The sequence below is a fragment of the Geotrypetes seraphini genome, chromosome 1 (assembly GCF_902459505.1).
Source record: "Geotrypetes seraphini chromosome 1, aGeoSer1.1, whole genome shotgun sequence".
NCBI lineage: Eukaryota > Metazoa > Chordata > Amphibia > Gymnophiona > Dermophiidae > Geotrypetes > Geotrypetes seraphini.
In genome coordinates, this window is record NC_047084.1 from 205,286,453 (window position 1) to 205,303,622 (window position 17,170).

At 42.6% G+C, this 17,170-nt stretch overlaps 1 protein-coding gene across 4 annotated transcripts in view; it reads right to left on the reverse strand.

Annotated features, from left to right (window-relative positions):
- The window catches only part of TUSC3 (tumor suppressor candidate 3), an 82,058-nt gene that overhangs the window by 24,872 nt on the left and 40,016 nt on the right, over window positions 1-17,170 (reverse strand). For 3 of the 4 annotated variants that reach the window (XM_033960816.1, XM_033963161.1, XM_033961635.1), the window contains exons 5-6: window positions 12,671-12,811; window positions 10,563-10,652 (exon numbers count right to left, since the gene is read on the reverse strand). In XM_033960816.1, the coding sequence (XP_033816707.1) occupies window positions 10,563-10,652; window positions 12,671-12,811 (231 nt within the window). The remainder of the gene's footprint in view (window positions 1-10,562; window positions 10,653-12,670; window positions 12,812-17,170) is intronic. The other variant, XM_033962415.1, reaches the window with a different exon arrangement.

A 17,170-nucleotide genomic window follows, 5' to 3' on the forward strand; every position in this document is an offset into this window, starting at 1 on the left:
AGCCGAGGACAGCTTGAGCAGCAGGCTGGAGCTGCTGCTCATGCCATCCAGTACTGGAGGAGGAGAGGTGCCTAGGGCTTGTGCAATCCAGTACTGGGAGGGAAGGGAAGGTGCAAATGCGGGGTGGGAAGGAATGGGGGGTGTAGAGGAGGAGAAGTGCGGCTCTTTAGCCACTTGAGTGCCACCGCCGCCATCGGGAACAGGCTGGCGCCAAGTTCTCCCTGCTTTTCCCTGTGGGGCCGGCCAACTCTCGCCACTCGCGTCAATTCTGACGACGGAGAGGATGTTCTGGGCCATCCAATCGCTGCCTGGCTGGCCTAGAACGTCCTCTCCGACGTTAGAATTCACGTCGGGAGGCGAGAGTTGGTCGGCCCCGTGGGGAAGAGAAACAGGGCGAACTCAGCGCCGACCTGTTCCCGATGGTGGCAGTGGCAGCCTATTCCCCAGTGGCGGTGGCAGCATTTTCCCAATGGTGGTGGCATAGGGGAGGGCAGGGAGAAGAAAGAAAGGGGGGACAGGAAGCCAGAAAGAAAGAAAGGGGGCAGGGTGAAACAAAGAAAAATGGGGCACGGAAAGAGAGAGAGAGAAAGACAGACATACAGAACGAAAGAGGGTGTGGAGAGAGAAAGAAGGGGGCAGGGTGAGAGAGAGAAAACCAGACATACAGAAAGAAAGGGGGTATGGAGAGAGAGAAAAAGAAAGAAGGGGCAGGGTGAAACAAAGAAAAAGTTGGGGGAGAGAATGAGGTCTGGAGGAGAAGAAGCATACAAGAGGCTGAAAGAAGGGAAGAAATATTGGATGCACAGTCAGAAGAAGAAAGTGCAACCAGGGACTCATGAAATCACCAGACAACAAAGGTAGGAAAAATTATTTTATTTTCAATTTAGTGATCAAAATGTGTCCGTTTTGAGAATTTATATCTGCTGTCTATATTTTGCACTATGCTCCCTTTTATTAAACCGCAATAGCGTTTTTTAGCGCAGACAGCCTATGAGGGTCGAGAGCAGCGCGGAGCATTCAGTACAGCTCCTTGCGCTAAAAACTGCTATCGCGGTTTAGTAAATGGGATGGGGTGTATTTGTCTATTTTTGTATGGTTGTTACTGAGGTGACATTTCATAGAGTCATCTGCCTTGACCTCTTTGAAAAAACCCCGGAATATAAATGATAATTAACATTTTCTTTGCGTACAGTGTGCTTTGTGGTTTGTTTTTTTTAATTTTATTGTTGGTAGATCGTTTTGACTTGGTCATTTTAAAAGTAGCTCGCAAGCCCAAAAAGTGTGGGCACCCCTACCCTATTGTATGTATGCAAGAAAAAGTTCCATCATAGAGGAATATGTTGCTGAGCATTATTTAATTAGCAACTATGCCAGAAAGGAAGACATTGGAATATGTTTGGTGATTTGGAATAAAGAACATTTTTATGGAACCTTCTAGAGCCTGTCAGTTTATTGAGGCATAAACAGTGAGATCCCAGAGATCAGATAGACTGGGAAGGAAGGCCTACAAAGAAGTAGGAGTCCACTATTCTGCAGCCAGAAACCTCTAAGCAGCCTTTCTCTTAACAGTAAGTTCTCTCTCAATCAGAGTTGTCCAGCACAATACCGATAAGACTAGTGAAGAGAGGTAAATACATCCCACCCAGGGGGCACCACATCACACTGTATATGTGTACATTGGGAGAGTGAGGCAGCGATGCACCAGTAATTGTAAGGCTAAGAAATACAACTCCTATTCTCCTAGATAACAGAATTTCAGCTGAGGTAGTCTACCTTCTCTAATCATGGTACATGGGCTTGTCATGCCACTGGGGCTTGCACACATCTGTGATGCTGAAAGCTATGCCATTGGTAGTTTCACTACTAGCAGGGCCTCCCAAGGCAAACAGGTTTCAGCGGAGAGATGTCAGGCTAACAATGTACCACCCATTTGGGCAGCAGCAGATGGGCAGTGCTGGAGGTGGAGGAACGCGTTTGATGCAACAATGGTAACATTGAATTTATCCTGCACAGAAGGCCCAGCAATCTACTTAAGTATTCTGCCATGAAAACTTAATGATTTTCATCAAGTTGCTAGGATGCAAACACGAGTTGATAGCACCTAATAAACAGTCCGCCTTAACATTTTCCACCCTTGTGATGCACAGCATTGAGTTTGCCATGAGAAGGGTCTCAGCCCAGACCAAGGAAGTAGGCTCTCCATCCTTGGAGTCTAGCATAGGTGGTCAACATACTCCACTCGATGGTCCAAAGGAAACCCCCTGAGGATGTGGTGGAGATAGACTCACCAATCCAGATTCTGGAACAGATTCTCCAGCAGGGACTGAAATATGGTTTCTGTCTTGGTATCAAAGTGTATGCGTAGGAACTTCATCTCCTGGGAAGAGGGAGCATCAGGTGACTCTACATAATTTCATATTGAAATTGAGATGTCATATAGGGGTGTGCTCTATTCAGTGGTTTACTAAAGGTTCTGCCAAATGTGGAGCCTTTTGTGAAATACATTAAGGATTTGCAGAAGCAAATGTTTTACTGGCACACATAGAAACATAGAATATGATGGCAGAAAAGGGCCGTCGGTCCAACAAGTCTGCCCACTTGAAGAACCCTCCCTCTAAGAATTTCCCGGAGCGAACCTACATGTTTATCCCATCGTCCCTTGAAGTCGAGTGCATTACTGGCCTCAACTCCTGACGTGGAAGACCATTCCATCGATCAACCACTCTTCGGTGAAGAGGTATTTCCTGATGACACCATGAAATCTCCCACCCTTGAGTTTGAGCGGATACCCTCTGGTTGCTGTGGGCCCCGTAAGGAAGAAGATATCTTCCTCCACCTCAATACAGCCTGTAAGATATTTGAATGTTTCTATTGTGTCACCCCTTTCTCTGTGTTCTTCGAGAGAATATAACTGCAGCCTGCTTAGACGTTCTTCATATGGGAGATCCTTAAATCCTGAGACCATCTTAGTGACTATAAGCTGAAACGACTCTATTCTCTTCACATCCTTTTGATAATGTGGCCTCCAAAACTGAACACAGTATTCCAGATGAGGTCTCACCATCAACCTGTACAACGGCATTATGACTTCAGGCTTACGGCTGATAAAACTTCTCCGGATGCAACCTAGCATTTGTCTAGCCTTGGCTGAAGCTTTCTCCACCTAATTGGCAGTTTTCATATCTTCACTAATGATTACACCCAAGTCTCATTCTGCGATGGTTCTTGTTAAGTTTTCACCATTCAGGGTGTATGTTCTGCAGGGGTTATTGCTACCAAGGTGCATCACCTTACACTTTTTGGCATTAAAACTCAGTTGCCAAATATTAGACAATTGTTCCAGTAAAAGTAGGTCCTGCTTCATAGTGTCTGGCACGGTTGCGCTGCCAACAATGTTGCATAGTTTAGCTGTGAGTTCGTAATAGCAGTGTTATGATAAATTACTGAGGTCCTTTTTCTCTGCTTTATAGGTTGATTTGATTTAATTGTTCCCCCCACAGCAGATTTGATTTAATTGTTCTCCCCACAGCAAAAGAGAGAGGGTTTGTTTTGGTATGTGATTGACTACTACACTATCCTATATAGTATTTTACTTTATGTAACTAATTAACATACCATTTTGTAATAATAAGTAGCTATTCTAATGATTTAGAGTTCTACTGGAAATAAATATTAATAAAAAGGTTTTATTACTTGGTAGCTACATTTCAAACTTCTCTGGAGAGCTGGTAAACATCTACATCACCATAAACTTAGAAAGAATAGAACCTTTGTACAATACTATATGAAACTGGAAAAGGGTATTATCAAGATTTTTATAGATGATTAGGGATCTCAGTTCTTTGGCTTCCTCAGATTTTATAATATCTATTTTTGGACTCAAAGTGTTATAACATTTCTTTAACTATTATTATAACCAAGGGATTTGGTAAGAAAAAAGAGTGATACTTCAGTGATACTTCCTTTTCAGAGGAAGTTTGGAGAGCAGAAGTTTTGAAATAAAAGAAAATTTGTGGGATTATTGACAAAATTTGTATCATATTTATTAAAAAGCAAAGCATAGCTATCAATTTGTTAAAGACTAATATTAATTTGCCTTTGTTAAACCTTTGCTGCTATAACCCTAAAACATTAAAATGTAAGTACAGGCACTCGTCGACTTACGACCTATTCATGTTACGAATGTTTGACTTTACAACACGTTTACTACAGTTTCCCCCTCCAGCTGTTAGCAGCCCCAGTCTCCCGCACTCCCAAGTCTCACTACGCAGCAGTAATAATATAAAGAGGAGGAGGTGCCACAACGAATGTTCACCATAAAGGGATTGTGCTGTGCTTGACTTAGAAAGTAAGAAAATGTTGATAAAATATTACTTTAAGATGATTACAATCTCATTAACCAGTCTAATACAGTATTCTTACCTTAGTCTAACATAGGCCGACTTACGTCCCGATCAACTTATGACCTGTCAGTTGGAACCAATTACGGTCGTAAGTCGACGAGTACCTTGTACTAGATTGGTTAAGGATTCTTAAATTAGTTTGATGTAACTGAATTGTACCTGGATTAGTGTTGAGGCCCTTTGGTTAACAGTGACCCTAGCCACAAAATGGTGACAAAGGTCCCAGCTAGTAGACTTCTAACGTAAAAGTGAAATACTTTGAGGGGCATAATCAAACATACGTCTAAGTCCGATTTGTACATATGATGATAAACGCCCAAAGTTGGCACTGGGAAAATGTCCATTCTCGAAAGGTAAATCGCTATATATCCAAAATATATATTTTTTTCAATCGTCTATCTGGATGTCCAGGAGGTTGATCATCCAGACTGCCAGTACATCTATCTTTATAGCAGATTTTTGACCAAAATTTTGGCCAAGTCCCAAACGTCCAGAACAGTGTTCAAGTTCAGATTCATTTGTCTTTTGAGACTCAAGAGTGTTCTAGCATGCTCTACTGTGTGTGTGTGGGGGGGGGGGGTGGCCTATGTGATCTTTTTTCATGAGACACTTAAGGTCCCTTTTACTCTTCTAATGCATAAAGGAACTGGGTCCTAGGTTTGAATATACTCTGCCTCCTCCACTGTTGCCTGCCACTCCTTCAAGCCAGAGCCCACCTAAGCCACTGATTTAGTGCACTCCTGCTAGATATAGTACCCAACACCCACACAGCTCAGATCTAACACCAGTACTGCAACTACACTTCTATGATCACAAGCTCCCCTATTACCATATATTCACATATACAGTACACACATTCATTCAGAGGTATCTAATATAATAAAATGCTAGGCCGCGCATGCGCACTAAAAAACGTGTTCCCTGATCCTGTCGCGAAAACACGACTGCGCATGCGCGCCCCTGGCTCTCACTGTGCACTATGCTCAAGCTGCCGCCACGGCTCCTCTCTCGAACTGCAGCAGGATCGAGAGAGGAGCTGCTGCGGGGGCTTTCAGGACAGAATATGGTTACCATGTTTCTTTACGCAGCCCCGGTTGTTTACTTGGATTCAATGTCAGCATTAGGGTTCGCCGGCCGCCAGCCGTGAGAGCCGGGTGAGGAAGGCCGCCGCAGCCTCGCGGCTAGGTAGGGGGACAACAATCGCGCTTATGCTCAAACCGCCGCTATGACTCCTCTCTCGAACCGCACCAGGATCGAGAAAGGAGCTGCGGCGGGGGCTTGAGCATAAGCGCCATTGTTGTCCCCCTACCTAGCCGCGAGGCTGCGGCGGCCTTCCTCACCCGGCTCACATTGAATCCAAGTAAACAACCGGAGCTGCCTACAGAAACAAAGTTTCACGGTGCTTGGCCCGCCAAACAATTCCTGCCGTTGCCGAAATTTGCCCCACCGTTCCTTCCCTTCTTCCATCAGGTACAGTTCAGCTCCGCCTATGTTAAAAGGAGCTGCTTTGAAATTGGAGCCCTGCCGCCACCGTAACACGTTCCCTCTGCCGCGGTCCCATATGTCAGAGAAGGGGCAGGACCAAGGCAGAGGGGAACGTGCTACGGCAGTGGCAGGCCTCCGATTTCGACGCGGCTCCTTTTAACATTGGTGGATTCACTGCACCTGATGGAGGGAGGGAGGGAAAGGTGGTTGTGCGCTGTTGAGCCCCTCTTTGCCCTCAGACCCTCTCCTAACTGCTCCCCTCCTGTCTCAGACCACTGGGGGGAGGTGCCTGTCTTCAGCTGCAGGGATGGAGGGAGGGAAGAAGAAAGAAGGGGCCCTGGCAAGCAAATTATCAAAAGCCAACCATAGCCTGGGACCCCTACATGGTATGAATAATGACCAGACAACAAAAGGTAAGAAAAATAATTTTATTTTCTGTTTTGTGATTACAATATGTCAGATTTGAAATGTGTCTTGAGGGAGGCTGCCGCGGCGGCTTTGGACAGAGGGCCACCATTTTCGTGGGAGCCGCCCTTCGGAGAGGCTTGGGATGCGGGGACGGATGCGGGAGGGACTGCCGCTGCGAAGGGCTTTGGTGGGGGAGCCAGCCAGACCGCGAGTGTGGGGACGTTGTAAGCGTGGATTGGTCAAGGAGCCGCCGCTGCCGAGGCTTTGAAATTGCTCTCCCACCGTCACTCCCTCCCGCCCCGGCTCTGCCTCTGCCCCTGCCCAGGTTCAAAAGCAGGAGAGGCGGTCATCTAGCACCCGTTAATCTAACGGGCTTAAACACTAGTAGCTATATAAAAACATATCTATGGGCAAACAAAGAACAAGAAGGTAGACATAAGAAATTCCATGTCAAAGGGCCATCAAACACGGAATATTGTTTCCAACATGACCAATCCAGGTAACTAGGAAGTACTTGATAGATCCCAAGAAATAGGCTGATTTCTTGCAGTTCTCTCCGAAGGATGAGTAGTAGCATTCTGAGATCTGATATACCTCTTTTAAACCTTTCTTTGTTAGATGTCTTGACCACATCCTCAGGCAATAAATTCCATATCTTGATTGTAAATAGGATAAAAAAATACTTCTTCAATTTCTTTTAAATCATGGTGTATTTTCTACATTTGTTACAGTTTGTTCCACTCTGTTTATAATGTTGCATACCCTATGGTATCCGTTTTCAGCCATCACTTGTCCAAACTGGAGTCTTAATCTGTTCAAACTTTTTTCACAAGGAAGTTATCCCAGTACCTTTATAGTTTTGATACTCTTTTATTTACTTTGTCCAATTCTGCCATGGTTTTTTTTTCATTTTTATTGGAATTTTATCATAAAGAACAATATAACTGCATTATACATCACAGAACACATAGCCAATATACAAATCCATAGAATGTAATCTACTATAATAAAACGCTAAGGGTGCATGCGCATTCCTACCTGCGTGTTCCGTGATCCGTATGTCTGTGGCAGGCAGGAGTGCACAAGCGTGCTTAGCTGTGCCAGTGGCCGGCAGAGAAATTGTAAAGCGCAGGCCTCCCTGCTCTCCAGCAATCAGTGGGTCCATGATCCGTAGCTCCGTGAAGTACACCGAACATGTGGCATTTTCTGCGTGGCGATTTCCCCAGCGACGGCTGTGTTTTCTGTGCGGTGGTTTCCACTGATGAAAAAGGAGACTGCGGCGGTGGAGGTTTTCACGCCTCATTTTCCCCATCTTATAAAAGGAGCCTACAGCGAGCCTTGCCCCAGCTGCCTCCGAAAGCAAGGGACACTTTGCAGATAAGAGGGGAGGAAGCCGAAGAAGTCAGCTGTTTTCCTGGAATCTTTCCCTTGCCGGCGTGTAGCATCGAAGGCACCGACATTGAAGAAAATGTATTCACAGCCCTAGCAACTGCCGTGTGAGGAGCACACAAGGCAAGCAAAAATAATTGCCGGCTTCCACAAGCAAACCCCTGACAATTACTGATTTAGAAGGTTGGGTTTTTTTGTTTTTTTTACAGCAGTTTGCTAGGCAGGAAAAAATACTTGCGGTTTGTTTTGGGTGAAGGGTGTGTGCTGGGGAAGCTGTGAACTATTGTGCATTGATTTAGGTAAAGGGCAGGGGTGGGTGTGCCCAGGGAGCAATCTTGCTTTCCATTGGGGGGGGGTAAGGGGGTGATTTCTTGGGAACAAGAAACAATATTGCTACTGTTGGACAAGGGGGATCAGGGAAGGGGTGTTGCTGGACAAGGGGGGAGGTAAAAGGAAGGGAGAAGGGCTACTGCTGGACAGGGCGAGCAGGGAAGGGGTGTGATTTCTTGCTTTGCTTTAGGGGGAGGGGTATGATTGGTTGGGGACAGGTAGCATATTGGACAGAGGAAGCAGGGAAGAGAGAAGGAGTACTACTGGACAGGGGGGAGTTAAAAGTAAGGGAGAAAGGCTACTGTTGGACAGGGCGAGCAGGGAAGGGGTGCTGCTGAACATGGGGGAGAGACAGAAAGAAAGAAAGACAGACAGACGGGGTCAGGGAGAAAGAAAGAAAGAAATGCCTAAGTCTACACATCTATTCTAGCACCTGTTAATGTAACAGGCTAAAAAACTAGTACTAAGATAATACTACAATCCTATAACCACCCAACTCATTATCTTCCTCAAAGAACAGAAGAAAATAAAGAAAAAAATCAACTACCCTCTTCCCCATAAGCAATCTTGCCAAAGGACAAGTGAAGGAACTGTTGAAGCTTACCAGCACATAACTAGTACTTATATGTATTTGAATACTCAATCCATGCCCAATAAGCGAAATGCAAACATTAGAGAGAAGGAGTAGCCAAACATCCCCACCAAAGATGAAATAAAATACCAACTGCTCCATATCCCCATCAACATCTGTCGGAACCTAGAGAATTCACTTTAAATATATGAAGCAAGATGAGATGCCAGCAAAACAAGACTTTCACATTGGTCTGAATACTCATAGCTACTGAAAACTTGTAGATACCCATTAGAATATCCTTACATTGCATTTCAGTGTAAACCATGCCTAGGTCCTGCTCCCAAGTCACCATTCAAAACCCTTTGAAGATAAGTAATGCATATATAGATGATATTAAGCTATTAGCACCTTGATGCATCAGCCACAATGTTTCCCACTTATATATTGGCCTGCTCCATATCATAGTCCAATCCTTTTGACTTAATATGACTTCTAAGTCCGAGTTTAGATATTTTGTGAAGAACATCCAAAAATTGGGTAGAGAAAATTGTCATTTCTGAAACCACAAAACGACTGTCTTTTTCTGAAAATTGCCTTTCTAGACATGCTCGCTTTTAGTGCATCTATCTTTTATGACCATTTTTGAAAAAAAAAAAATGTTCTCATAAGAAACACACAAAACAAGCCATTAGGATGTAGGAGAGGCCAACATTTTTAGTAGAATGGTCACACAGACAACCTAGCAGAGCAGTGGGGCACCTTAGGAGGCACTGCAGTGAACTTTCACATCAAAAGGTCCCAGGTACACATCTCACCATAATCCTCTTATGGTATATGGTGAGCTCTCCAAAAACCTACTGGACACAACTGCAAGCATAACTCCTAGATATACCATGACCCGCCCGTGATCATCCCACATTCACTCCCCCTAGATCAGGGATCTCAAAGTCCCTCCTTGAGGGCCGCAATCCAGTTGGGTTTTCAGGATTTTAAGAACATAAGAATTGCCATCTCCGGACCCTGGGTCCATCAAGTCCGGTGATCCCTCATGCGGAGGCCATAGTTTTAGTCCCCATATCACTGTATGCTTCTCAAGGGAGATGTGCATCTAATTTACCCTTACCCGTATCACTCTATGCCACTCTTAAGGAGGTGTGCATCTAGTTTACCCTTAAATCCTAGAACGGTGGATTCTGCAATTACTTCCTCTGAATATGCAGTGAAAGCAGTGCATGCACACAGATCTTATGCATATTCATTGGGGGAATCCTGAAAACCCGACTGGATTGTGGCCCTCAAGGAGGGACTTTGAGATCCCTGCCCTAGAGGTTGTGTACAGTAGAAATTTCATGTGCAATCTGTAGTAGTGTGCATAACTACTAATTGATACCAATTGCCATCAACTGATACCAATAATTGGCTGTTAGCACCAGTTAACAGATAATTATTAAACTAAGTTATGCATGTAACTGACCTTTTTCTGTAAATTATGCATGCTAAGCATAAAGTCGGGCACCAAGATTTATTGAATTTGGGGGTTAGAGTGCAGTAAAGCAGCATGAACTAATCTTGGTACAGTCCTTATTCATTCTCTGTCCATAACCTGCTTACTTCTTGCCCCACATCTTGGCAGGCAGTTAACATAGGATTTTTTTTTTTTAGCACTGGCTCTTTTTAATGCACAGTAGCTGTTGCCATAAGCCCCAACTAACAGCATTTGTTTAAGTAAACAGGTCTCTTAATGTTATGCTACACGTTTTGTGGCACAAATATAAAACAGTAGCTGAACAACAGCAAAGATCATGTAAATTCATAACAATAAAATCACTATCAAAATTGTGAATATAAATAAGTTTGTTTCTTAATTATGAAAGAGGCCATGTTTCCAAAATATTTCATTATATAACCCCAGAAGTACATAATTCTTAAATCTAGAAACTGTTGCAAAAAAAAAAAAAATAAAAAAGACTTACTACTTGTCCATTCTGGGGGTTTTTATGGGCATATGGAGGTCCACGGATATGATTCCACATCTGTCCAGATGTCATAGCAAATACAACACACTAAAAGACAAAATACATTCGCTATTTAACAAGTATTGTGTCAACAATATTGACAACTATAGGGCCAAGTTACACACGATCTGCTATAAATGTTTTATAATGAATGCAATGAAGGAGGCTAATTTTAAAATAAGCACTTACCATTGGAAGTCAAAAATCTAAAGCAGACCCTTGGAAAATTTACTAGGGCTGTGTGATTAAGGGCTCCTTTTATCATGCAGTGGAAGAGCCTTTTGCTGCGGTCCGGCGAGGTAAATGCTCCAACGCTCACAGAAACTGAATTAACTTTATAGTGCATATTGCAACTGTGGTTCATCTTGAGTCTTGGAGGATTCAAACTGGGAATACAGCTACACACTTTTGGAATATTATTTTGATGTGCAAGGTGTGATTTGCTTAGGCCTGCTTTTTTGTTGCTGAAGATAAAATCTAATCATTGGAATGAAGAAGATGATTTCTCCCCCACCACCTCATTTTTACTAAGCTACAATAGAGGCTTCTACCATGGCCTGAAGCTGCTCTGATGCTCATAGAATTCCTATGTTATCACATCAAGTAGAATTTCCAGTTTGATAATGATCTTCTAGTCATTTAATAAGGAAATACCTTGATACCCGATCCTCAGAGGGTTAAATTACCCAATGGTTCAAGTGGACAAATTTCACTGAACCCGATCTTCATAGGATCAAACGTACTTTTTTTTGTCTTTTTATATATAATTTTTTTATCCAATTTATCTTATCCACAAGTCATAAATGTAAGATTTTTACTTAGCTTTTATAATTTTAAAGGGGAGCGCCTCCACCAACATGTCCATGTTTCACACGCTTTCCTCAGGGTCGAGGCTCCCTAATAAATTAACGCACTTAGTAGAATTTGCTCCATTCGATATAATGGTTCCAGTTATAAGCGGTGAATGGCCTTGACTCCGCAGTGAAGGGAGGGAACGCGCACGCCGCCGCCGCTACCCAAGCATCTCCCTCCCTCCTGATCGCCGCCTGAGCTCGATCGCTGCCGCCTGAGCATCTCTGCTACTGGGGAAGGTGGGGTGGGGAGGAACAGACGCTGAAGGGAATTGGGGAAGGTGGGGTAGGGAGGAACAGACGCTGAAGGGAACTGGGGAAGGTGGGGGGTGGAGTAACAGATACTGAAGGGAACTGAGGAAGGTGGGCTAGAGAGGAACAGATGCTGAAGGGAACTGGGGAAGGTGGGGTGTGGAGGAACAGACGCTGAAGGGAAATAGGGAAGAGAGAGATTCCAGATTATGGGGGGAGCGGAGAGAAGAAGATGGGTGGCAGACCAATTGGGGTGGGGGTGGAGGGAGAGGCACAGTAACAGAGCATAAGGAAGAGACAGAGAAGGCAGACAGTGGATGGAAGGAATTGAATGACGAGAAGATGAGGAAAGCAGAAACCAGACAACAAAGATAGAAAAAAAAATTATATTTATTTTATATTTTCTTTTTTGGCTTTAGGATAAAGTAGTATATTAGTTGTGTTGATAAAAATTTATAAACAAAGCCCTGCCAGCTGAACATCTCTTTCTCTAGTTCAGCAGCCAGAACTTTGATTTATAATTGATTTATAAGGAAGGAATAAGCTAAATATTGCAGTATTGAGGCTTGTACGGATGCTACGGGGACGGAGCGGGGACAGTGGTCGTGGGGACAGAGTTGGTGGTTGCGGGGACGGGGACGAATCTTTTCCCCGTGTCATTCTCTAAGTTGAGTATCTCTGCTATAAGTATAGCTGATGCTGGCCGGCAGTCTCTATGTATATTCCTCACCATATGTGCAGTAATGCTGAATGTCTTTAAGTGCTACAGCTGGCATTTATAAAAAGAAAAAAGAAAAACTATTGGCCTCCTCAGCTGAATACTGATCCAACTGTGTTGGAGGTTGTTTTTTTTCTGTGGTCTCATTTTATCGGTTTCTTTTACGGTTGTACATTAGTTTTGAGATCTGTGAAAAGCTATTCATAAATTTAATAAAATGAAAATGAAAAATGAAACTGACATACCAGTGCTGCCATAGCCCAGCCGGTCTTGTTGTAAATAAATTCCAAGTTATTTCTTCTCAGGTACAGTAATCCACCAACAAGAGATACTAGCAGGGCTAAGGCAATTGTGCCCGAGTAATTTGGAGGTCTGAATACCCTAATCTATTGAATAATAAAAAGAAAGAAAAGAGTGATTAGCTTGAATTTTATTTACCCGCTAATTTATTTATTTACCTTAAACTCAATCTTTTCTAGAGGCAATTCAGGAAGTGTTACATTCAGGTATGTTAAGTATTCCACTGTCCCTTAACATAGAAATATGATGGTAGATAAAGGCCAAATGGTCCTTCCAGTCTGCCTATCCGCAGCACCCACTATCTCCTCCTCTCCCTGAGAGATCCCACGTGCCTGCCTCCAGAAACTTCTTATGGAGCCATAACAGATGTCATCCTAATCTGAGGTCATGATATAATGAAGTCCAGACAGATATATCTTTGCTGGTCAAATGGCCTTCTTGGAGACCATCCCAAGGAAACTACGGTATTCATTTTGCCTCTGCTCCTTACCTGGATCTGCACTGCAGTTTCTTGGTTCCTGTCCAGTACCTTAGCCTCTCGATAAAATCGAAGTAAAAAATGTCTTGGACTTCCGAAATATTTAAAAAATGAACATTATTTAAGTAATGTGGACTCAGCTCCGTACATTTTACTTTCCTTACATTACATTACAATAGTGATTTCTATTCTGCCGTTACCTTGAAAACAAGGCAGATTACATAAAGGATCTATCTGGCCATTTCCAGAGGAATTATAGAATAGTTAGATTGGTTCGTAGAGAATAGTTAGATTGGTTTGTAGAGATGAGGTGGTTCTTGTGGCGTTAGGTTGTTTTAGAGAGTAGAGAGGCGTTAGGTTGGTTTCGATTGTTGGGTATCAGGTTTTTTTTTTTTAATAGTATGTTTTTTATTTATTTTCTAAATGTTCTGTAGTCAGGAGTCATTGGTGGTCTAATCTCGCTGCTTGTGTGGCCAGGAGGCCATTATATAGTTTTTTCCGTTTGATTTCTCTGATTGGGGGATATGTGAATGGAGCATGGGTTCTCCTTTGTCTGGTTGAGGTGGTTCAGATTAGACAGTTGTTTAGGTATATTGGGCTGTTGCCATTCATGGTTTTAAATAGAAGACAGTAGAACTTGAATTGTATTCTTGCTTAAATTGGTAGCCAGTGTGAGTGGAGGTATGCCTCGGTGATGTGGTCATGTTTCCTCAAAGAGTAGATGAGTCTCAGGGCTGTGTTCTGGACTGTTTGCAGTTGTTTAATCATGGTCGCGGGGCAGGGGAGATAGAGAATGTTACAATAGTCTAGAAGACCCAGCATTAGGGCTTGGACAAGGATCTGGAATTGAGTTTTGTCGAAGAATTTTCGCACTTGTCTTAGGTTTCTCATGATTGCAAAAGATTTCTGTATTATTTTATTGATTTGTGGTTGCATAGTACAGCATATGTCAATCGTCATTCCCAGTAGTTTTAGAATGGTTTGCATGGGGATTATGGTTGAGTTGATTACTAGGTTTGTAATGGATGGTATCTTATCATTTTCTAGGAGAATGAATTTTGTTTTGTCTGAGTTTAGTTTCCTGATGAAGCAACAGAGGATTGCTCTCTGTGCTTGGGCTTTAGGACCGATTTTAATGCCTGAAGCTTGGTAATCATATTTTGCTTATTGGCCAACCCCCGAAGCAGGCGTTGTACGCTGAAACACAGTCCATGTTAGGTCAACAAAGACAAGCCCCTGTTCATTGAGGTCCTCTTTGCTGCATTATTCAAGTAATACAGACTCAGCTCCGTACCTTTCAGTAAAAAGTGCTTTTTCTCCAAGGGGCTAATATTCATACCACAGGATAAAGCCCAGCTACCTCCCGCAGTTGGCAGTGAATCTTTAAATTCAAAGCCAGGGTTGAATCCAGCCATTGGCATTGAACTTCCAGTTTAAGTGCAGGTGCCATAGACATAGCCAGCAAAACTGATATTCATTGACTTGCTGGCTAAGTCATAGGGGCCAAAGATAAACCTGCTATTTAGGTGGGCTTATCTGGCCACTCAATTTAGGTGGTCAGCCAATGAATATTGGTGTTGACTGGCTATGACACGCAGATGATACCAAAATCTGCAATAGAGTAGACATCCCGGTTGGTGTGAATAACATGAAGAAAGACCTAGCAAAACTAGAAGAATGGACTGAAATTTGGCAGCTAAAATTTAATGCTAAGAAATGCAAAGTCAGGAATTTAGGCTGCAAAATCCTGAAGGAATGGAAAATTTAGGGAGTAAAGAACTATGTGCACAACAGAAAAGCGGGACTTGGGTGTGATTGTATGTGATGATATTAAGGTGGCCAAACAGGTTGAAAAGGTGAAGGTGAAAGCTAAAAGGATGCTAGGGTGCATAGGAAGAGGTATGGTCAGTAGGAAAAATGAGGTATTGATGCCCCTGTATAAGACTCTGGTAAGTACTAATTTAGAATATTGTGTACAATTCTGGAGACTGCACCTTCAAAAAGATATAAAAAAAAGATGGAGTCGGTCCATAGGAAGGCTACTAAAATAGTGTATGGTCTTCATCATAAGGCATATGGGAACAGACTTAAAGATCTCAATATGTATACTTTGGAGGAAAGGAGGGAGAGGGGAGATATGATAGAAATGTTTAAATAACTATGTGGCATAAATGCACATGAGTCGAATCTCTTTTTGAAATGAAGTTCTGGAATGAGAGGGCATTGGATAAAGTTAAGAGGTGATAGGCTCTGAAGTAATCTAAGGAAATACTTTTTTACAGAAAGGGTGGTAGATGCATGGAACAGTCTCCCGGAAGAGGTGGTGGAGACAAAGATTATTTCTGAATTCAAGAAAACGTGGGATAGATCAATATAAAGGTCATCTTTTCCTTATAATGACTGGGGTAGCCATCCATATGATCACTCGAAATTGGAAGAACTGTGATCGTTTAAATTTTTCGTTCAAACTAGCGCAAATCTTTGCTCTAGTTATAGACTTGAAAGAATGAATGCTGAGAATTTGGGGCATGGTAATATACTTAAATTGATATGGGGCCCATTGGCATCTTATGTTACCTCATTATAATTAATTGTTGACTTTGAGTCAGTTTTTTGTTTACTTTGGTACATATCCAGGAAAGGGTGGGAGGGGGTTATTTATGTCATAAATTGATTTTTGAATATTCGCACTTGGGATGGGTGGGAAGATATCATTATTCAGAATAGGGTAAGGTTTTTATGGTAATATATGTTTTTGTGTTTTATTGAATGATTATTGGGTGGGTGGGTGGGGGAAAATGGTTGATTATGAACATGTGAAAGTTGAATGTGCTTTTATTGTATCATTATATGTTGCATTTGCTGTATTGCATTGTTGAAGTTTTTAAAATCAATAAAGAATTAAAAAAAAAGAAAATGTGAGATAGGCACATGGGATCTCTTAAAAGAGAGGAAGAAATAATGATTACTGTGGATGGGCAGACTGGATGGGCCAACTATCTCCCGCTGAATATTAGTGGTTAGCCAGCTTAGCATTATTTAGCTGGCAAGGGGGCCATTCCAAGCTTACTAAAATACCACTGAATATTGGGTGGCATGTATTTAATCTAGATCAAGATGAGTTTTTACCTACTTCTAGCCACTCATTCCTAAAGCCACTTTTGCTGCTCCTAGAGAAGATATGATGGTTCCAGAAAGACATATTGAGGGTTTCTACACAACTGCAAGTCCTTATTTGTCCACACACATATCACTCAGGTATACTCAAAGTGGGGTTTATTATTAATTGAAATTATAAGAATGCTTTGAGATGGATAATCTGAATCGGGCAGATTAATTTATAGTTGCCCCTTCTCAGGCTTTTGGTGAGTCAGCCTGGTTCTAGCTGGCAGAAAGCATCATTATGGGTCTATACTAGGACCAGTAAATAGTGATGAATTCTACCACAGAACTTTCCTATTGGGCTACTGAATTTAACTGGAAAGAGCAAAAAAAAAAACCAAAAATCCAAAATCCAGTCAGTTTTGATGGGGTTTTGCTGCTCACATAAAGGATAAGTGGGCATGACTTGATCCCCTGGCTAATGTGGATGTGCTGCTCATGCTGTATGCTTGCATTGAAAAACACCTAGTGGTGTGAAATCAGGACTGCAGGAGAAAGGTTTCTGGACAAAGAGAACAACAGAGGGCCCTTCAATAGACAACAAGTTCTGGCTGAGCCAGCAGAAGACAAGGGGGAAAATATGCTCCTAACTTCAGGGGATGGTATTTGGGGATATTCTAAATGGAATGCTACTTTGAATCACCCGTGAACAAATCCAGTTTGTCTCTTGTGGAAAGAGCATGAACCACCAACTTTTTTCATGAGTAACTCTGGGGCCTAAGTAAGGTTTATGGTTTATTGAAATGTATTATACTGCTAGGATTACTCAGGTCACAGTGGTTCACAATATAATAAAATAAATAAA